At 33.5% G+C, this 23,130-nt stretch overlaps 1 protein-coding gene across 5 annotated transcripts in view; it reads right to left on the reverse strand.

Moving 5' to 3' along the window:
• The window catches only part of LOC148828300 (ryanodine receptor 3), a 175,379-nt gene that overhangs the window by 119,898 nt on the left and 32,351 nt on the right, over positions 1–23,130 (reverse strand). For 3 of the 5 annotated variants that reach the window (XM_088924858.1, XM_088924856.1, XM_088924855.1), the window contains exons 2-7: positions 21,629–21,748; positions 13,280–13,387; positions 11,259–11,279; positions 5,341–5,415; positions 3,893–3,971; positions 2,160–2,272 (exon numbers count right to left, since the gene is read on the reverse strand). In XM_088924858.1, the coding sequence (XP_088780984.1) occupies positions 2,160–2,272; positions 3,893–3,971; positions 5,341–5,415; positions 11,259–11,279; positions 13,280–13,387; positions 21,629–21,748 (516 nt within the window). The remainder of the gene's footprint in view (positions 1–2,159; positions 2,273–3,892; positions 3,972–5,340; positions 5,416–11,258; positions 11,280–13,279; positions 13,388–21,628; positions 21,749–23,130) is intronic. The other 2 variants (XM_088924859.1, XM_088924857.1) reach the window with 1 other exon arrangement.

Consider the following 23,130-nt stretch of genomic DNA (forward strand, 5'->3'; position numbering starts at 1 on the left):
AGGGTGATTCCATTTTCATTGCTGTAGAAATGCCAAAAGAGAATCCCAGTCTATATATAATATTGGTAGCACAACTGTAATAAAAAATAAATCGTGTATGAGTGTGGTTCTCAGCAAAATTGCATCAAGCTGTTCCCAAGTCTTCTGTTTGAAATGGGTCTTCTATGTAGTGGTTAAATGTTTCCTTATGCTTTATGCTGTTGGCCTAAGATAAATGAAATGTGTGGTTTAGAGGTTAGAATGATGTTATAGTGACAAGTGGGCTTTTGTAGGCTGTTTATTTTAGGTATATGTTGTTCTACATTGACACTGAATGCTGAGGTGGCATTTGGTACAGGGCTAGATTTGGGATATTGACAGAGCATCACACTGTATACATCTGACTTCAATTACGGTCATACTTATGTTTTAAACTGTTTTAAGATACTAATTTGCTCTTCACTTCACGTTTTGTGCAGGCCCCTTTCTCATATCCATCAAAGACCCACTACTCTCAAAAAAGGCGCTTACTAAAATCCTGAAATTACAATCATGCTGCACCTCCTACTTTCTTAATTCAATCACTTGAAACACAATTCTAACAATATTTGATCTCATGTTTTTTTCTATCCCTAAACCTATCTGGACCCTTAGTTTATCCCTAATAAAAATGCCATCTACAGTACAAGCTGTTGTACCTTGAAATTATCGGTGAGCACACAAAATAATACAGCAATCCAAAGTCTCATCAGAAACTGTTAGCTCAATCCCTACAATGACATTCAGTATGAATGTCTTTGGATTCCATTATTTTTAGTTTTTAATAACTGTAGTTTTTTTTTATTTGGTTCGTGGGCATTGGAAATTATTTAAAGAACAAAACAAAACATCCCATACTTGTTGTAACAATAAGCAAATACAGTATACTGTAATTTGGTCTCCCACTTTGGGATCCCAACAACCACATTAAAAGGTAGTGGCACTGCAGCAATTCATATTTGCCATTCTAAACAGTTAATCCTGCAAATCTGAAGAGAGTTCTTAAAGCTGCCCATTTTAAAGCAGAAGGGAATAAATAACCTTGTACAAAGCACAAAAGTCAATTCCTGAAACACAGAGATGTACGTTTGGAACACTAACATACTCCACACTCCCCTTTTACAGCTTAAGGAGCTTTCTATAGCTATTGTTTTAGCAAAAATCACAAGTCACAAACAATAGTGAAGGCAAATATGACAGAATATGCGTAAATGAATTATATGAAAATATCTATGGTAATGAAAAATCTAGCACAATGCAATAGCATTTGTAACGAGAGAACATGTATTAGATCTGATCTCATACTGCCATGCTGATCCCTGCTTTTGCTGACCCCCCCTGAATTATTCAAAGTGGTACTGCTGGTGATTTCCGTATGAGGTCTTAAATATTAAAATAACACAAGGTTATGGTGGCACAGATCTTGGAAAACAGTGTAATACGATAAGAAGGTCTCCTTGGAGTGCCCTGCTTGCTTTCTCTTTAGCCATCCAGAGAGAGATTTAAAATAGAGTGATGCATGATTTTCTGTGCGTCACAAATAAGATGTTTGCCATTGGTGGGATTCCAAGACCATGAAATCCATGAAATCAAAAGGTTTCCATTACTTCGGACTCTCATACATATGAGAATTCAGAGAGAAAATTGTATAAAATCTAATCAAATCAGCAATGCTGCAATTTTAAATTTATTAATGCCTAAAGACCACTAAATAATCCTGTAATACAAGATATTTATCATGACCATTTTTACCTTTCATGGTCATTTTACCTTTTACTAACCTTACATCAACATCTCAAGATAAAGATACTGTGTTTGGTACAGTAATTAGTTTTATTTTAGGATGGAATGATACATACTGTAAATACATTACTCTGTTGTTTCTGCTTATTGTATCGGCCACACTACATTAGCAGTAAAGCAAACTGAATAAAGAGACCACATAAACAACTTACTGGAAGGAACCGTGAGGTAGGCAATAGGTCATTTGCTGCAGCCTCTACCTCTTTCTTTACATTTAGCTAGAGAAACTTTATTAGTCAGATAGTACGGTGAGCACAAATTTGAGAATTTTAAAGAACCTAAATGTCCCCTTCTGCTGACCTTTGTAGGTGATGGATAAAAAGAAGAATTGCACTCACCAGGTACCTCTCTGAGGAGACACTGACCAGGATGAGGTCATCACCAATGCGCACCTTCTCTCCTTCTGATCTTTGCTTGGAGGCTGGATGAATAGTCCACCAGCATGCTTCACCTACAGACACAAAGTAAAAGACGCACATCATAGCTTGCATTGTTCACCCAAATGCTTTTGTTACTCTATAGGCATCATGTGTGCTTGGATTGCATCCTTCCAAACTATAAAAGCAATCAAACTGTATGGCACATGCATTATAGATTTTATTAATGTTGTGCAATCGCACATTAAAACATTAGTTTTCAAGGATTAGAGCATGAATCCTTGATGTACAGTATATACAGTATGTGCATTTTGTGTTATAAAATCCACTTCTTGCCTTCCAAGAGTCAATATCTTCTTCAGAGATATACTGTATATGATGTTTGTTATGATATCTTTGATTATATACTGTATGAATGTCACATCTACAGTATTTCTATTGAAGGGAAAAAAAGGTACTGACATTTTTTGTGGAAATGTTTCTTTTGTTTCCCTCACAAAATTCAAAACCAAATGAAGACCAGGCAATTCATACAGTACCATCCTAATGCAAGTAGTCATTCTTCTTTAAATGATTAATACAAGTAAATTGTTCCAGCCTGAGAGTGTTCTACTAGACCTAGAGCCATATAAATTGTTATTTGCTCTACATGAATTATTATGTTCGACACAGTGCATCTATTTTTGGTTGCATACTAAACATAAATACTTGTGAGTCATTTCTGATTACGTGATAAGGTCATCCAAGGTTCCTCACAAAAGCTTTTTTTTTTAAAGAGACTTATTTTTTAGCACACTATATGTTTTAAATGTCACTGAAAAATCCATTACTGATGTATAGAATATTTTGTAAGCACACTTTGAGAGACATGAAGCAGCTGATCTGGAGTTTGGAGCACTCTTCCGTGATTCCATACATAAGTATCTAGATCTACTTCAATTTCACATTTTGTTGTTTCCTTCAACTGCCAGATTTCCTCTGGAAATGTAAGTCATCTACAGTATACACTGTAGGTAAGGTATATACATTTTTACTTTGAAGACCATATTAATGATATTGGCTAATGATACAGTAGGTTTTTTTCCTTAATCCCCAGTCTGATTTCAAAACCAGTCTGTTTGGCTTTTCAAAAAGTAACTCCAAGGCTAAAAATGCAAGCTTTGAACAAAGTTGTCACTACTATGTAAAAACTTGAAAGGTATGCTTTTTTCATTGCACCATTACTTGGAGAATGTTATAGCTTACTGTATCTGGCACTGGAAAGATATAAGCACACTTTACACTAGAACAAAAACCGCTGTTTCAGAATATCTCTAGTGTTACCAGCGTTACCAGTACTGCTAGGCTGTTGTTGGCTCAGCTGAGATGTTTATAACAAAGCACATTATTTTTCATTAAGCAGGTGATGATCACAAAGCTAAATGGAATTTAACTACTGTACAGGTTAACATTTACTGCATCCTTTGTGTACTTGGTTTTCAAACTTAAAATTCTTAATGTTCATGCAGGATTACTATTCAAATTCCTTTTAATTTATAAAAGTAATAAATACTACAAGATTGATGAATAATATTTTACAAAGTAGTTTTTACTTAAAATTACATAGATCAATGGTAATAAGCACCATTCAATTCCAATATATAATGCAAGAATTAAACAATCAGCAGTAAGCAAAAATGTCAGCATTGCAATACCTGTTGCATCCTCTTGCAGTCCCACATCAAAAGACAGCTTGTCCGTCTGGGATCTTGATGTAGTCAGACAGGTTAAGTACTGCAAAATGTACAAAACAAGGAAATAGGACATTCATGTTTTTTTAAACTATTCAGTACATTGCAAAATATTTTTAAAGGGTAGATGGTAGACATTGCACATGCATAAGAAAATATAATTTGGCATTATTCAAGGAAAATCTCTATATACCTTTAAGTCTATCTTCTAATCTTTGTCTAAATCTTGGTTTTCACATTTTTTATCCGGTTAGCCTCTATCTGCCCCTTTTAAATGTTTATTGCCTGCTCTGCACCTTTAGTTGCGATTCAGGAAATGCACTGCACTCCAGCAGCAGGAACCATCAGAGAAACAGTCTGTTTAATTCGCTGTCTGCCAAGGTTTCACTTTCCTCCCTTTTCCTCATGTGTGTTTCATACTGGAAGGACTTTCTTGCATAAAACTGTACAAGCTGTGCTATACTGCCTTTTCTTTCTTTGGATATGTTAATCTAATTAACTTCTAATAGTTTGTAAGTATGCTGAAAGGTAGCATTTTTATATAAGAATTTTTTTCCTGCATAGTGTTACATACTGTATTATCCACATGCTTGAAACAAAATAAAAATGGGCATTAGAAAAAATAATGTACTCAAAAACAGAGATTGAAAACATGTTCCTTTAAGAATAAAATTCATTGATCTCTTTCTCTCTGCTCTCTTTTCTCTCAATATTGTTTTTCAAATGAAAGCCTGAATAGTGTCACTGACAGCAGGTTAAGAATATGAATCAATGAATTACAGCCTGCTGACTGCTGACTGGATTAATGCAGTCAATAACTAAAATGCCGGTATCGTTTGCTTAAGGAAATGTAATTTACAGATTTAAGAATTGTGTTTATTCAATCATTTTTACATTTACAGTATTTACATATTGTACATTTTTTAAATTGTACACTGAACACTGATATTTCTAGATTACTGTGTTAATAGTAGTAAACAGAGAAAGAGGGTGGCAATACAAACCCACAGGGTTTGCAGATACAGTATAATTTGTACTTTTTGATATACTATTTATTAAACTATAATAATCTGATTAATCGATTCAAATGAAGGTGAAGGATGCCAATACCTTTGACTGCTACTCTAAGTAAATGTGTTTGTGAATTAAGATGGGGACCAAGGCCGAAAATATTAGCAAAGTTCTCTCTAGACACCGCTAGTTAAAGCAGAATCTTAGTTTCTTCCTAAAATACTAAGGGGTGTACCTTTCAACTAGACATATTATTTAATTCTAACACGGGAGGAGAATTATGAAAACAACTAAACAATAGTTTGTTCACATTTCTGTAAGAAAAGGAAACAAGCCTAGTCACCATATTCCTTGAAAATTTTAATCAGTCATCAAAAGCAAGTAATCTCTTAAGATCTTACCATTCCACTGAAAGAATGTCGAAGAAGAATGGCATGACCATAAAGAAGAGTTCTATGTCCTCCTCCTTGAGCAGCCTATGGGAAAAGCATGCTTCTGTTAAACACTCACACAGGAAAGCAATATTAATTTCTCTCAGGAAGACAGCACCTTGTCATAACAAAGCTGTTCAGGAAACAAAGGATTTCTATATATTTATGGTAAAGAAATGCATGTTTGTTTCTCTCATATTAATATTCTGATTCTCATATATTACGTTAAAAGACATGACTGCATGCAAATCCATTGAACGCCATATGTTAGGTGAAAAAAAAGATGTTCCAGTTCCTTTCTGAACTAGAGAAATTTCATTGTAGTACCACAGGGGAGGAAATGTTAGCATTTGACATATTCTACAAAGTTTATTGATGGCAAAAAAATATTTCAGTATTTAGACAGATTTGAGCTATTAAGAATACTTACCTTCCTTATAAACCTCTAGGAAGCATTAATGCAGAAGAGAAAAATACATTAATGTTTGAATGCCTTATCTTCAAAATGTCTAAAAAGGTGTGAATATTTTTCAGGAATTTCATTATTCCTTTAACTAATATTTGATAATAGAGGTGACTGGGATAATCTTAAAAAGAGGTTACAGTCTTAGAGGTAAATGAGAAATATTTAAGTCCTTTGCAAACTCTCGATTTCCAATGAGATACTGTACTTGGCTACATTATTTGTCAAGTTTCTCTACAAAAAAACAAGCCAAAGATGTTTATCACCTAAACTAGAAAAAATGATCTTACAAAAATGGACCAGTTTTCAAAGTGCCCTAAATAAGATAAGATCACTTTACTGGCCATATACTGTACACTTTCTTGTATTAGGAATTTGTCTTTTCGCATACCCCAACTTGCTCTCCATGAGACACACAAGACAGGGAGAGGAGCTTGGGGTCAGAGCACAGGGTCAGCCATTAATACGGCGCCCCTGGAGAAGTTGGGGTTAAGGGCCTTGCTCAGGGGCCCAATGGAGTAGGATTCCTCTCCCGGCCGCAGGATACGAACCGGCAACCTTCCAGCCAAAGGCACAGATCCTTAGTCACATCCTACTTTATAGAAGGACTGAAGTCATTATATAGCCTTCATTGGCTGACACATTTACTGTAAAAGCCAGTGAAAGAAAGCACTAAAGCAATCTCACAGGACACTGTAGAATTATGTTTACAATGCAACTCCAGCAGAGACTCAGAAAAAAGCTTTATGAGTCCTGCTGATTGACATTGCATTTAAACTCTATGCTTGCAATGAAACAAAAGACTTCTGTCAAGATTTGTTTTGCAGAGTTAAAGCAAGTTAATGACTGGGAAGCTTGTGGACAAAAAAGGAATGGGAGTTTGATCAAAGGGAAGACAAAACTGTACCCTGTGCCCAGCTGTTGCACCCAGATTGCCTGCTGTATTTCAAGCTTGCTGACACACTGACATCACATGAAAAACGGTGACCTTTTGCTGCACAGCAGCTCACTTGATTTTATTCAGCATTGAGAGATCTGCAGTCCATGAAAATTAAGTAGTTTCTTTGTGTGATTTGTTAAAGTGTCTCTGTAGTAGGTAAACTGAAGTTGTACATAAAACTATGATGTTCCTACTTAAAGGAAATACTTAGTCTATGCAAGCATACTGTCATTGTGTTATTTGTCAAGGTTGTCATTTTAGAGATAACAGCTTCTTAAGAAAAAACAAGAATTTTTTTATGTATCATTTACAAAGCCAGGTAATTCTGGTAGAGTTCATTTATAATTAATTAGGAAAGAGAATTATACCCAGCAACTAAGATCTAAAAGCGGCTAATGGATTAAAAATGTCACATATTACTCATTTTGTCAGTGTTCTTTAGTTTTCTTTGTTCTTTCGATAATTGAATTCCAGATGAGAACTTAACGCTTAACATGAATTAAAAAAAACATATCTTTGTACATACAGTATGTATACAGTGTTTAGCATATTCATGGTTTTTTTCATTTAATCAAATGACATTCTGAAAACATACAGCTTCCAGAAGCAGACAAACAAATACAATGAGTTTCTACTACTAAAACCAAACCCTACACAAGTTAAATTATAACTGGCAGTGTAAAGAGGAACACACCATGGTCTCTAATAAATTTATTGATAACATTTCTTAAAATGCATGCCTGAATGAAACTTTACCAGTAAAAAAGCGTTTGTGTATTTCAAAATGTTTCACGTTAAATGGGTGAACTAGCGATATGATGTCATTTTAGTTAAGTCTTTTATTTTTAAACAGTAAGTTATTCACTCAGACATTTTGCCATGTTACCACCTACTGTTCACTAAGAACTGCTTGCTGTGAAGAGTTTTGTCAGCTGTTAAATCAATTTTCACTTACAAGAATAATAATTATAAATGTTCTGTTTAAAAACAAGTATTGCAATCTATACTGTAGATTCACTGCTTTTTAATTGTACATTCAGTAGCTATCACAATCAACCAATCAAAAGTTCTAAACCAAGTTTGACTTTTAAGCTTTTTCTGAAGCTCCTACACTCCAACTGCTTCTCTTCCTTGAAGAAACACGAAAACATTTCCTCTTCCCTGGTACCCTTGAAATTTCAGGTTTAGAAACCCAAAAGAGAAAAAAAGAAGACACGTCACAATCCGTAGACAAACACACATTGAAATGAAAAGCACTGCATTTAAACAAAAAGAGAGGTGTCATCTAACTGTAAAAAAACAGCACAAAAGAATGCATCTGCTCCAAGAAAAGAATCTGCTTTAACTGCCTTAAAAAGGAGACAGACATGAAAACACAGAACAATACAATTTATTCTTAAACTGAACATCATACACTAAGGATGAAGGCTAAGCAGATGTAGCCTTAAGCATGGATTCTGTAGGAAATAACACCTTGATGAGTGAAAGTGCATGCACTGTTTCCACAACAGCATCAGTCCCTAGGGCTGCACTGTGCTGAGCTCCTCAGGATGTGTTGTCTTCACAAGTGTTAGTGAGTCCTCACAGCACTCATTAGGCCGAGAAAACAATATAATTGAGGGCAGGCTCATAAAAACAGCAAGAAAAATAATTAGAACTGTGAATAAAATTGACAAAGTAAATGTGCTTACTGTGGTGCAGAGCTGGTTTGCAACTTTAGATTTAATCAGGTTAGTTGGAAGTTTTAGTCGTACTGTTAATAAACAGCATTCTTTTCAGTCTGTTTTCCAGTGTGTTAGGGGAGTTACTATATACTTATTTGGAATATATGCTTTAAGCAGTGTAAAGGCGGTATTCCTAGAAATTATAGGACAGTATCTCAGTCCTTTAAGTTGTTGTTTGTATACAGGTAAGTCCAAAATGCTGCACACATTCTGGGAAATACTGTGGGACCAATTGGTTTACATTTGATAATTATCTTAAATGCAGCTAAAGCAGCTGACTTTGACAAGTGCATTTATCTTTTACCTCCAACTCAAGGATGATGTGTACACTAGCTTAAGAAGGACTGTTTGACTCATTCATTTAACAGCATACTGTACTTGAACCTTTCATTAATTTAAGTACCATTTTCAATATTCTCCAAATGTCAACTTGAAAGTTCTATACTGTATGTGCCATTATGTTAAGCTTAAAAGTTTAAAGTTAAAAGTTATAAGTAGCTATTTTTAGAATAAAGTTATTTCCCTTTAACTCTTAGAGGCACAAAGAGACAATTTAAACTAGACAAAGAGGAAAAAAACTACAGCTTTTTAAAGCCATGTACATGATCTCGCTTCTGAACAAAACTATTCTTTCTCTGTAGAAAAAAGTAAGAACATATACTGTATAACCATATTGCTAAACCTGTAAGGCTGGCAAAAAATTAGTGAGCAACTGATTAACTGATGAAAAAACTATCAAGCCATACTTATTATGATTCTTGGTATAAAAAATGGCATTAATTCCTGATATTAATTTCAATAATCAAAAACTATATGTTTGCTGAATATTAAAAATAATTTTTGTACCTTATTAATTCAAAGCTACAGATGTTTTAATTCCAAACACTTATGAAAATGTGATATACTGTACTTTCAGTTTAGAAATTGAAATAATTATTCCATCAGGAATTAAACAAGTGAATGTAGGTCTCTTCAAAGCCACAAATTCAGATGTTTTCCAAAATTCCACTGTAACTTTTCTTTTTTTTATCAACCGTGCCATTTTCAAGCCACACATAAAACTCATGGCAAAAGATTCTCACAAATTTAAGTCAGCTGCCTATCCAGATTTACAGTAAATTGACATACAGTACAGTACTACAGTATATGTTGAATTATGAATTCAACAAGTTCAGTGGGAAGCTGGTATAAATGTATCGGGCCTACTGTACTGTATGTCAAACTAGCATGAAAGAAAGGGAGGCAATTGATCTGTCTCCTAGTTCTCAACTGTCATTTTGCTTCCTATTTTCAGTGATAAGTCTTCCTTATCAAATATGTTATTGATTATGTTACTTGATAGTTATAAATGTGTACAGGACATATGTACTGTATATGACTGAGTTTTCTTCATTTTCTGCATGTGGTGATGGTTCTTGCTTTTTCAAGTGCTATACAGCAACAATTTTTAGACATATACAGACTAAATAGAGCGTATTCAAAATGCACAGTTAATCCATGCTTTGCTACAAAAACTTAAATGTTATCAGAAAGCCCATTTGTCTTTGGTGACTGGTTTTCAGAAGAAGTACAGTACCTCCATGTTTCTCTGAACTGCAACGGATTGGAATCGGTCATTTAATTGCATGGACTATTTCAATTAGCATGCCTCATATCAAAGTGCGTATCTTATGAATTATTATTGTTTTGGCTAATCCAAAATTATTATAGTTTTGGCTTTATCCAAACTGACTTAAATTTGCACCTATTTATGTCTCCTTGCGTTTAACTGAAGCAATCTCTGCGAAATACCTTGCTTAAGTGTACACAAACAGTGTCTGGATTTGATCCAAACAATCCCTCACCACTACTCCACACTGTTAGATGATCCTTTTTTGTTATAAGCTGCATATGTCCCTTTATTTTATTAAGGGGAGGGGGACTTTTGCTAAGGCCACCGTTATCGGCAAGTAAATTCCAGAAACAAATATTTTAAACTCTCATTCTGTCTTCCTGCAAACAATTTAAAGCAATGGAGAATCATCCCATTACTTTTCCTACAAGACTCAGATTCTAAACATTTTATGTACATTATATGAAAGATCAAAGAAAAATCTAAAAATGGGAGCAATAAATAATTTATGTACCAATGTCACAGTGATGTACAGTACAGTAGTACTGTACATCAAATAAATTCAAAGTATGAGTTACTGAAAGGATGTTACAGTATGTGGTAAAATAAATGAATAAACTTTCTTATGTAAATAAATATTGACATTTTCTCATAGTTTAAGCAAATTATTGTTGCTAGTTTCTTAACTTAGATTAGAGATAAACATATGCCTTCAAGGTGAATTCAAGCAGAGTATACACATATACAATAAGAAAACTTACACAAAATGACCTGAATTTGGTTTGCTGATATGAAAATCATATATTTCACTTCTGAATAACTACAGTATAGAAAGAACTTGAGTCGTACTGAATTGTTTTTTGATTGAACCATTTTTCGGAGTATCTGTTTTATTTTCAATATATAATATGTGTTTGAAATTAAAACTGTAGTCCACTACAGAATAAAGATGTTTTATTTTCCTAAAAAAAAGGTTTGGTCTTGCATACAGTATGCATTGAATATGTCTGTCTGTGTGTGTGTACAAAGATAGGGAGAAAAGCCAAATGATTCTGCAAACACCTTTAAATGAAAGTAAAATTGATTCTTCATCAAGAAAGCTTTCATGCAGTTAAAAATGTACAGGTATTAAATGGATGGTGGACATACCCATCTGTCGAGGTCTTTGTGCTAGCGTGGTTGAACAAAAACAAAGATAAATAATAAAGCAAAAAAAAATGACAAAAAGCATGACTTGTGCTGCCGTAGCCAATGAAAGCAAAAACAAAGCAAATTAAAATAACAGTTCAAGAAATATGTTACACAAAAGATGAATATTAGACATCAGTTCATGAATTCCAAAAATGAAATCTTCATTAAATGATACATGGGGCAAATGCGTTATTATACACAGCACTTTACTGTTAAAACCAGGCCAAGATTTTAGTCACTAAAGGGTTTTTCTTAGTAAAGCCAATTTCAACATCCTTTAGAAGTTTCTCAAGTATTTCAAGAAGAATTTCAAGTACAGTATGAAGTTACAACTGCAGTATTTTAAAAAAATACTGGCGTTTATCATTTTAGAAGAATGGCTCACTGTGCCTGAATGTTCATCAGACATGTCCACTTTACAGTACAGCCTTAATTATCCAAAACTTTAAGATAAATCAGAAAACAATAATTTCATTTAGAATTTTGACCCAGAATTTGTTAAAAAATTAAATGTTCTAGTTCTTTTATAGCCTTTAATATGACCTTAAATATATACCCTTCCAGTATATTAATATTAATATTAACATTACTACCCACTTAAGAATAAGCTCAAATTTGCAAAAATAACAATCAAAAGGTGTATTACAGTATGTCTTGCTTCTAGCCATGCAACATAGTTTATAACACAACAACAGCAACACTAACTAGGAAAGTAAAAGGAAGAGGATGAATTTTACAAACAAAGATGTGATGTCAAAGAACATTTGTGTATTTTGATTCTAAACAGTTTTTTAGATAATCAATAGAATCGCAATTGAATAAAACCCATCCAACTGTTGAGCCGAATATTGGGCAAGAGCTGCATGGCAAGACTAGTCAATCATGTACTATAGCACTGACAGATAATGCCTGTTTATTTGAGGGGATTTTTAATTTGCAATACCATAATTAAACTAAATTTCTGTACCCAAATTATACATATGTTTTGATAATGCTTGAACTCCAAGACACCTGACATCAGTAATTCTGATTTTCTCTAAAAGGCTTACTAACATATCATGTCCCCTATCTCTGCTTGTTCTGTAAAGGGAAGAGCAACAAATTTTCACATATGATGTAGTTTATCACACAATTTCAATTTTGAGCTCTGGAAAGGATACAGAAAACAAGATGTCACCTGCAATTGATATAATAACGTTTGCATAACAGTGCTCTAACCTGTTGTTAGAACTAAAATTTACCTCTATAATCTGTAATAACCACAGCATGTATAAAAACCCACCAAAATATTTAACACAATCCTACTCACAATTACAAATTATACCTTTACCATGTTTGCCCATATTTCCACCATTCCTGAGTCAAAATCCTAATACTGTAGATTATAATAGAACAGAAAACAGTAAAGATTAAATATTTACAGTATACTACTTTGTAAATCTAAATTCTAAATTATAGTTTTGTATTGGAGGCATGTAAGGCTCAATGAGAAACGTAGCACTGGTATTAGGCAAAGCTTCATTTACTGGCATTTCAGAATTTTTTCCATTGTTGATCAAAGGAAAAAAATTAAAGTGAAAAAAGTCTGGGACAAACAGGGTCTTTACCCTGTTATAAAAATAATTATAATATCCTTATATGACATAGGACAGCCATCACATAGTAGAGTTCTGTCTTGACTGTAAGGCTTAAACACAGCAGAAAGATAAAATTCTAAGAACATGATAACAACAAGAACAATATCACACGCAAAAGCACACATCATTTCAAAGTTCACAGAATGGATTTACTGTAGGCAAGGTATAGGTACAGTAGCGCTTGGAGCTACTATATAACAACCATTAAGTGAACATTGGGAAGTTAAATTTCTACAATCTACGAGAAAATGTTTAATTTTGTACAGTATGTATTAATTAGAATGGCAGTAGAAGCACTGATTATAAAGCACATGTGGGTTGTGAGGTGGCAGTGACACTTACTCCTTCACTAGCATTCTCCACAGTGTTGGCCAGCATCTCCTGCAGGGCCCGCACCGACAGGGACTGCTCCAGCACAAAGTTACAGATGCACAGGTCCGGCGGAACATACTGCAGCGAGATGGGGACGACAAAGCAGACGTCAATGCAAATCCCAGATACGTTTGTTCAGCTGACCTACAGTATGTACAGAGTAATTACAGGACAACTGTGTGCAGAAACGTGATTTGACTGTCAGTTCAGCAATGTTCTGCATCACTGTGTTTCTAGGATTTTTACACTTCAAACACAATTGCCAATCAAAAGCAATAATGGACCAGATTCATCACAGCATTATTCTCTCCTGTGCTCGGATTACATTATGTGCTTTTAAAGGCTGCAAAACAAAATCAAAGCCATTATAAGAACATCCTGTTTGTGTTCATTCCTTAGGAACTTTTCACTGCATGTCAAAAATCCTTGATTTCTCCATCAAATAACATATTTACCTTTTCTGACCTTTTTATTTCAGATTAAAATGTTTAATTTAACATTAAAAATGTTATCTTTGAGCTGTGGGCATGAACCACATTACAATGAAAGATCTTTCACTTTAATGTTGTAGAAAAGAGAACACACTATGACACTTCTTTATAAGAATCTACTGCATAAACAAATGCTGGCTCAATGTCATCCTACTAATCCATGGTTGCTTCAATTTAAAACTCACTGCTTAAATTGCCTAAAACAATGTATCATAAAACAAGGGTCAAGCAGAGGGTACTAGTCAGAGTAAGATATTGACTTTGTTCCATTTTTTTTTATGTTTATAGAAGCTCTCACAGATACACACTAACTAAAAGACACAACCCAACGCTAACTGCTATTGTATCTCTAAGTGAATACGTTTTCAGACCTTTAATGCCTTAAATTAGAAATAAGGAGTTCACTGGGGACAATTATCATCAATACCTTTTCTTATACTTATTTTTCAGGAAAAAAAAGAACACAAAAATATATGTTATTGAGACACTCATAAACAATTACTATCATTAAAAAAAAACTGAAATGTAATTGGAAAACATTTCCAATGAGGTCATCAGAGAAAATGGGATCCACTATTCATTTAACATCCTTGTCAACAGAATCTAACATTCAAACTTTAGAAATACATAAAGCCTGTTAAGACAAATTATTTTCTAAAAATTCATGTTTTTTTTTTTACAGGGAGCACCTTTTGAAGATATGAATAATGTTCAGGATTACTAGGGTCAGATGCATAATTGCTAACAGAGAGAAACAATATTTATTTGAGAATGGCCTCCACAAGTCTTGCCACAGTTTTAATCAATATTAATCATGTGAATATTTATTTAAATATAATTTTCACTTTAGCATTAAAAGTGGACAAGAAACAAATGATCTGGGACCTGCTTTAACAGAGGATCAATCAGTCTTGCTTCATCAAAAATATCAAAGTCTGAATCAGGCATTATGATTTTAAACGGAAACAGCAAAATAACATTAAACAACAAAACATCAACATCAAGTTGATAATGTATTGGAATGATTAATAGGTAAGGTTATGGTATGATTATGGTAGGTATAAGCTTATTGAACTCATACTGGTTATGGGCCCTTTAACAACCAGAATTATCATCATTCTGATATTGATAGATACTGGCTTAGGAAAGTAAGAACAACTTACTTCTGAGAAACTATAGCAGTATACACATTTATGTGTTGCTGTATCTATTTAAGTACAGTAACATGCCCGTATACATGGGTTTATTTTTTTTTCAGATTGTTTTCAGTATTGTAGTATTTTGTCTTTGAAAAAGGGACAGAAGCAACTAATTGTTTCTTAAAATGTATACCAAATAAGCAAATGTTATCAGATATCCGATACCAGAAAATAGTTCTTAAAACTCGCAAAAGCTCAGTAGTTACATTCAATGTGGACATTGCAGTACTTTATAATCTTAAAACCTACAGAGCTAGAGGCAAATTTACAATAGAACATCTTATTTCAATGTCTTTGTAGAGTCAGTAAGTTACAATGAAAACTGTAAAATGTTTCATGTAAACAGACAAAGCAAAAGGATAAACATTCAAATCAAGCTGAGAACATTTTACAGTTAAATGTAGCCCCATATCATTACAATATTTTAAAAAAGCAAGTTACATCAAAGTTAAAAGTGATATTAGATCGTTTCATAATTGCTGATACAGCATAGTACTCTTTGCACCTCCCATATCTCCCATTTATAGGGCTTTAATGAAGCACATCAAAAAGGACAAAAATCTAAATAGACATACAGTAAGGAGCTTTAACACTGCTTCCATCAAATTTTGACCTTTAATACAAGTAGAGATTGTTTATAAATTTCAATTACTGTATAACTTTGAAAATTGCCATGTTTCCCTGAATTAGGAAGTTCCAGAATGAATATGCCTATTGAGTGCCATAACAGTAGATAAAGAAATACATTTTATTAATACATTAAGATTACAGTTCTAGAGATTCTTAAAAAATTAACTGTGCAAAAAAACAGAAACAAATCCAGTTTTAGAGTTTCTCCTGATCTTCTGGTAGTTTTTGCTCACTGATAGTTTTCCTTAATTATTGTTTTGAGATAAAAAAAAGGTTGTCAAGCCTATGTGCTGTCAAAGTTTTAGTCCCTCTGGTTAGCTTGATCTTAATTAGGTTAATTAATTCTCCTCCCTAGTCTATATCAGACAGAAGTTCTACAATTAACTGCCAGCACATTTACTGTACTCAATTCTAAAGACCTCTGAAAGCACATGGCTGTATCTCTCTCCTATGCCACTGCACATCTGTTAAACCTGTGAAATGAGACGCATTACTGACTAGAAGTTCACTAACTAAATAGGGCCCCATTTACTACTGTAGTAATCACATTATCAGAAATTTTTCACAAGGCAGACATTCTTGTAATCCCTACAAAACTCTAGACTTTTGGGTATTAACATGAAGACATCAGAGCTCTATACAAATAAACCATTGCATTTCATCATTACCAAAAATGATAAATCATCATCAAAGTTCTTTACAGTAAATATGCACAGCTGTTTTACAATTTTTATATCAGTAATTTACTTTCCTCAACCATAGCATTCCAGTACAGCAACTTGGGTATTTTCAACACAGTCCTCCCTAACAGAAAAATATCTTTCCAGCACTGATCAAATGCAATCTTTAGATTCTGCTGTTAATTCTCTCTCGGATTTCAAAGTAACTGCAGCTGAGCTACTGTGGCATGATTCCTTATAAAAAACAAAGGCCTAGTTGAAAAATAAGCACTGAAATTAAGCTTGTAGGTTCCAGGATTTGTATTTTTAAAATTGTTCTTGTCAATAACTACTTTTGCTATATATTACTTTTTTGGTCACATCTACATGATTTTATAGACTGTTCATAAAACAATAGTCTTTGATTATATTCATTCACAGAAAACAAAAAGAAATAAATGCAAATCGATTTCAATAAATTGGAAAATTAACTGCACATGTTCAAGGAAAGACCATGCTGTATGTATGTTCTGTTTCACTCTTAAAACATAGAAGTTACATAGGGCATGGTATTACTGCATACAGTACTATTTTTTGTACTTTCCAATCAGCCATATACTGTAAGATCTTAATACTTAATGCTATTATGCATCCCTTGTGTGTTTATTTTCCTATAGATGATTTCTTTAAAGTAATAACAACACATTTTTAGAAATCATCACACTCACTCAAGCATAGAATATCATACTGGAAAGAGAACAGGGGTAACATGCTCCCAAGACTGTAACCCAGCCTGGTGACCTGTGACCCACGCAGCATGGAGAGAGAGGCTAGCACGCAACTGAGGGAAGAAAGCTGCAGACATGAGCAAAATCTATTAATGAGAATGCAACTCAGCACAGGGGCTCTAATAGTGTGCTTTCAATCTGGAAGGACAGGAAAAAGAGACTTTTATATGGCTGCCTGTCTGTCTGACCCTTTTGCTTTATTGTTAGCTAAGAGCACAATGAGCACTCTCAGGGCTCTGAGGTATGTCCACAATTTGTAGAGAACTATATATCCATTTCCCTGAGGAAGGAATCAATAAGGTCAGTCGTTAAAGTTTTAGTTTAAAAATAAATCAAAATGTCTCTTGCAATTGTTTTTGTTTGTGATATTTTGTGATGGTTTGTAAAACATTTAACATACTTAAATGAAACATTCCTCATCAGTCTACTGCTTTTGTATCAGGGAAACACTTAGGATTCAGTAAAATAAACTTTAGTCTATTTATTTTATTCAGAGTAGTATTTTCATTGTTCCTACTATTCAGGTCTGTCCTACCTTTGTCTGTATAGATAAAAAGTGTGATGATCAGTGACTTCCCAGAGCTTTCTTACGATAAATGATGATACCTTGTGTACATAGCCAACTGCATACAAACTGCAAAAGTTTATGACAAACATCATAACCCTAAGTGGAATCTTATCTGCATCAGAAAGTTACAGAATATTAAACAACATACTGCATTCTTTCTGATTTTTAATCATTATTCTTGTGATACTAGGATAAACACTGGAAAGTAAGGGTTTACTCTTTCCTTTTTTCAAAACAATATGCTTTATACTGTATGTAGTTGAATGTACAGTATGCTAGACCTGGCCTGGCATTCTGTTTTAAAGATAATTGTACAAATGAAGAGCTTCAATCTGTTAAGGTTACCATTTGAATGCCTCAAGAAATTCGTGAATGTCAAGTCTGTAGAGCAATGTGTTCTTTGTCATAACAGCCTTATCTTGATTTTTATTGTTATGTTGCTGAAAGACCTGGTATAGGTTTTTTCATGATGAGTAATAATTCTCACCCACAGGTCTTTAATAGACCTCCTACCATACTGGAAGAGGTCCAGGTATAATTTGGGTTTTAGAGCTACAGCCAGGTGGGCTCTTAAAAGCCAGGACTGCCTGCACAGTAAGGGCATGTCAAAATCTTATCCAATGAAGGATACAGTGAATGCCAAAAACCAGCCTTTATTAAGAAGAGGGTTCAAACTGCTATGCATCGATCCTTAGCACCACTCAATTAAAACAACTTTCACTTGCACTCCAGGAGGGAAACTATTTCACAGCGCGAAATTAGTTTCTTTCTTTATACTTATCCCCACCTCTTATTTCTTTGCACCTCTTAACCTACATCTGCAATATAGTCAATTGTTTTTGAAAGAAATGCATAATCATTAAAAAAAACAAGTGAATGATTAATGGTTTGGAATAGTTTTGAAAGGGAAACAGGGGGGAAAAGAATGGACTGTTGGCAGGTAGTGATTTTACATCAAATTATAACTTGTACACGGTTTTGCTAAGTGAAACAGACATGTTCCACATGAAAAGAGCTTAACAAGAAACATACATACAGTACAGTAGCTATTTCACAGCAGCTAAAGTACTGGGTGAATCAGAAAAAAATAGACACTTTAGTAAATGTCTAAAGGACGTATGCAAAGAACACACATTGGGGATACTGGAAAACTATACTGTACCTGTTCTCTAGATAAAAGAGATAAAAGTTCTGTAGCCACAGTACTAGCAATATCACTCACATTGCGGCTTCTGGGAGGTATTTTTTATTTTGAGACAAGGCACTACTTTTGCCTGGTTAAAAGACAGGGTACAGTAAATGCACCACTATGAAACAGTTTCTTCTATACTGTACTGTACATAAAAAGGCCAGAACCTTGGTGGAATGATCACCAATGATCTAGATCTTTATCTAGATCTTTATTTACACTCAGCGACCGGACTTTTTTACTTCCTACCGTATGTCCTATTTTTTTAACAGTATGGACCAGGGTTTTCAAGATGACAATTACAATATACGGCTGAGATACAGTAGGACTATATCTCATTCTTGTCCACTATACTGCTCAGCCAATGTTCACATTAGACGCATATTATTAAATGACTTGCCAGAGGTTTCATGAACCTTGGACGACATTGATCTTTCAAGTCTAGGAGTAAAACTAATCTTGGTCTGTGTAATCAGGCCTGTTTGTTAGAAACACATGTTTTAAAAGCTAAAGCAATGATTAAAACAATGTACTTCGTCTTGTTTGAATTTTTACTGTATATGATTTGTTGCTTCTTTTGAAGTACAGTAAAAAATAAGTCAGGCATTTTTCCTAAGGTATGCTACTCATACAGATAATGCACTGAAGACAAACTGTAAGGCAGCAGTATCACAAATCACTGCTGTCTACTTTAAATATTGTCCAATAAAGTTTATGGACTCCAATTTCAATTTCTATATTAGAACAGAGGATGGGAAAAATACATGCAGTACATGTTATATTTAAATCAATCTTTCTTTTGAATATAAAATACCTGGTAGTCACAGAATGTTACCAGCTGGGCAATACAGAAATAATTCAAAAAAGAAATTGATTATGATTAAAAGAACAAACAATATTCTTACAGTGCACTATCAACAGTTTTTGCTTAGCACAGACAATAGACAAGATTAACTAAGAGCTAATGGATGCATTCTGATATAAAACGTTGTAGCTTCTGTCTGATCTTCTAATGGTATATACAGTACTCTAAAGGAATGTGGTTTTGCAATCTTTCAACATTTTTCATTTTTAATACAATGAGATAGTGAATATTATTTATTGCAAAATAGAAGCATTGCATTAAAGATTAAGGTAACTTATCTTTAGAAACTGAATATTCAGAATATACTGAGCACTTAAGAAATCTACAGTATCTCTTACTGATACAACTGCAACTAATTTATAAATTTAATACATAAGAGCATTACAATGGGACCTTCTCATTAACTGATCGGTATACATGAATTAAATCAGCAGTATCTGCATGTCAGAACCATATTCTCTGACATCCATTAATATCATCTACACAGGACTTCAATTACAAAAGCCTTGACTACAACGCTAAAGGTACAGTAGTCCAGGCTCTTTGTTCAACAGAACAAAGGCATTGTTCTCTTGATGATTAGGGTGTATTTTTCCCTATGTTTTTCTTTCTATGTTTTCACTAGGCTTGATTTTGAACCGAGTGTATCATGGTCAGTCATTAATGATGAATTAATTAAAATAATGTCAAAAACATACAATTAATAAACAAAATATGTACAATACAGTATTTCACAAACAACATACTGCACATTCATAGAGAAATAGGTTCCTTTTGATACTCACTACTGTATATAATTACAAGCACAAATACAAATACATACTGTATACTGTGAAAAAAAGCTGTATTTTACAATCCAGGAATCTGATTAATACGGTATCTATCAAAAGCTAAGTGAAACCACATTTCAATGCACACAGTTCAAATACAGTATGGTGCAACAATGGTTAAGCCACTGTTTCACAATCAAATGGATGACCATCTATTATTCTTTTACTATAATATCTCAAACAGATACTTCTACTTTATACTGTTATTAACCATACTGGCTCTCTCTTACTAAACCAAGTTTTTGAACCCTAAATTCAGCTTTTATTTTCCAGGCTCAGATGGACATTTCACTGCAAGGTTAAATTTGGAAAGCATGTGGTACCACAGTATTTGGTTGCCATGGTATTTAGCTTTGGAATTTCTTCCCTGGTTGCCTTACAGATTTAATTACTGTTTTTGATCTCCAGCTAAAAAATGTGTTTTGTGACCTAGCTGTTATTTAATTACAAGCATTATTTTAGTAATAAGAAGATCCTTGAGATTATTTTTCACTCCCACTATTAAATGTCTATGTATAGTATAGGTTATTGAAATGTTATTTTTTTCTCAGTTTGATTTAATTTTATTTACTAGTTGACAGGCTTTACTATCCCTCTACCCAAATTATAACAGACAAAATCATTTCTGTAGCTCAGAAATACAGCTGGTTTCATGGTTCTCATTTTCAATATATGACCTACCAGATATACAGTATATGAAAATGAGGAAGATAATTTGAGTAAGTTACAGAAACAAATGAAGAAACACATACTCAAATATAAATATTTGTACTGTATGAACTAGTCATACAATAAAACCAAAACCAAACAAGTAGAGACCACTCTCTAAGAACTCAGATTTCAATGTGAAATCTGTTTAGTATGCATTTGAAAAATTAATTTTATTTGACCACATATAAAACAACTGTTTCAAGTCTGAATGTTCATATGTGTAACCATTACTCTGTTGAACAAATCTTCATTGCCTGATAAATGTCCCCATGAGGGTAACAGACATTTTAAATCCACTTTGAAACAACCACTTTGCTGACCTTTTTTTTTTTCTCAGGTGCTATTCAAAAGAAGAGTTTGCTTCCAAGTGGTATCAGTGTCTAACTTACCTTTGCCTCTGATGTTGGCTCTAAGTAGCAGAGGCGATTACCAAGTCCTTCAGCTGCCAGGCAGAACTTGCGGTGTTCTTTCTGGATGTTGGCAACACACTGGAGGACCACTTCATCATCCTGTCAGGAAACAATGGAGGGTTACAAAATGGAAAATCTTCATTGCGCTCGAACAGTAGCCCATTAACAACAACATTTACGAGCAGACCAATACTCAGCTGCTGCCATGCCTTACCTCATCAAAAATAGCAGTGCTGTTCACAAATTAAAAAATCCTATCCTATTTGTTAGGATTTGTAGGCCTGTTACAGTTTCTAAGTATAAAGATTCAATATTAGAGGCAAGCATATCCAATTTTTAAAAGGCAATTTTACTGCTTTTTAAATACATGCACATGCAGTACATTATGATTCATTTCTCAGAACATCTCCACTTAAGTAACAAAAAGACTTCTCAAAATGTCATCATTATTTGTGAGGGTTTTAAAGTTCAGCTTTACAAGTGTTTGTAGAAACTTAATTTTGCTGAAAATGTTAATTCAAAAAGAAATAATTTATCACACAAAAACACTATAAGACACAAGATACATATTTAGAATACAATAATTGCAAAACGGAAATGTGTCCTTGAAGTTAATTATAATATATTTTTTAAATAGTAACTTTTTAAATTTTAATAATTTCTTCAATTAAGGAAACTTTTGTGTTCCATTGTAATATTTCTGCTTTTGCCAGTTTTGTAAGATACTACATGTTTTTTTAAACAGAGTTTGCTAGATTCAAAGTTGCATATTTCATTTACAGTATATCCTAGTTTTTCTTCAAATTCAAGTTTGATTTCATAGCAGAACTCGGTTTGAGAAGGTGCACTGAAGTTCTGTGATCTCTGAATGCTTGATTTAGGGTAGTTAGAATCTGGAGAAAAAATGTTCAGTGTGAGGAGGCATCTTTCTTGAATGAATTTTATGTAATTTAAAAACATCCTTAAGAGCGTTCCAGAATTTATTTAACCTCATTAGTTATGGTGCCATTGCCTTCTCTCAAAAATCCAAATTGTGCATTCTAAACTTGGCTTTGAGTTAAACAAACCTATACTTCTGAATTTGAAGAAAACAGATGGAGTTCTTGTCTCTTTCTCTTCAGATTAGTTAACTGCTTTGAACCTTTTATCATGTCTGACTCTTTAATGTGACTGAGGTCTTTTCAAAATCAACTTTTATTTATTGAGTAAATTGTGTACAATACAGTGGTAGAACAGATAAGTAAGAATTAATCTGCTCTACTGACAGATGAGAATGAATACACAATATAAAAAAATAATCAAGGATTAAAACCCATTTAATGAGATTTACAGTAATTCTTACCTTGTATGATTATTTTTTCTTTTATTAGAGTTGAGTAGCCAAAAGGGATGAATATTTTAACTTACAGGGATATGAATATTGACACATACCTCTTTTTACTTAAAAATAAAAAAGTACTGCTACATAATCTACAGGAGTT

Source organism: Atractosteus spatula, chromosome 9 (assembly GCF_055471065.1).
Source record: "Atractosteus spatula isolate fAtrSpa1 chromosome 9, fAtrSpa1.hap1, whole genome shotgun sequence".
NCBI lineage: Eukaryota > Metazoa > Chordata > Actinopteri > Semionotiformes > Lepisosteidae > Atractosteus > Atractosteus spatula.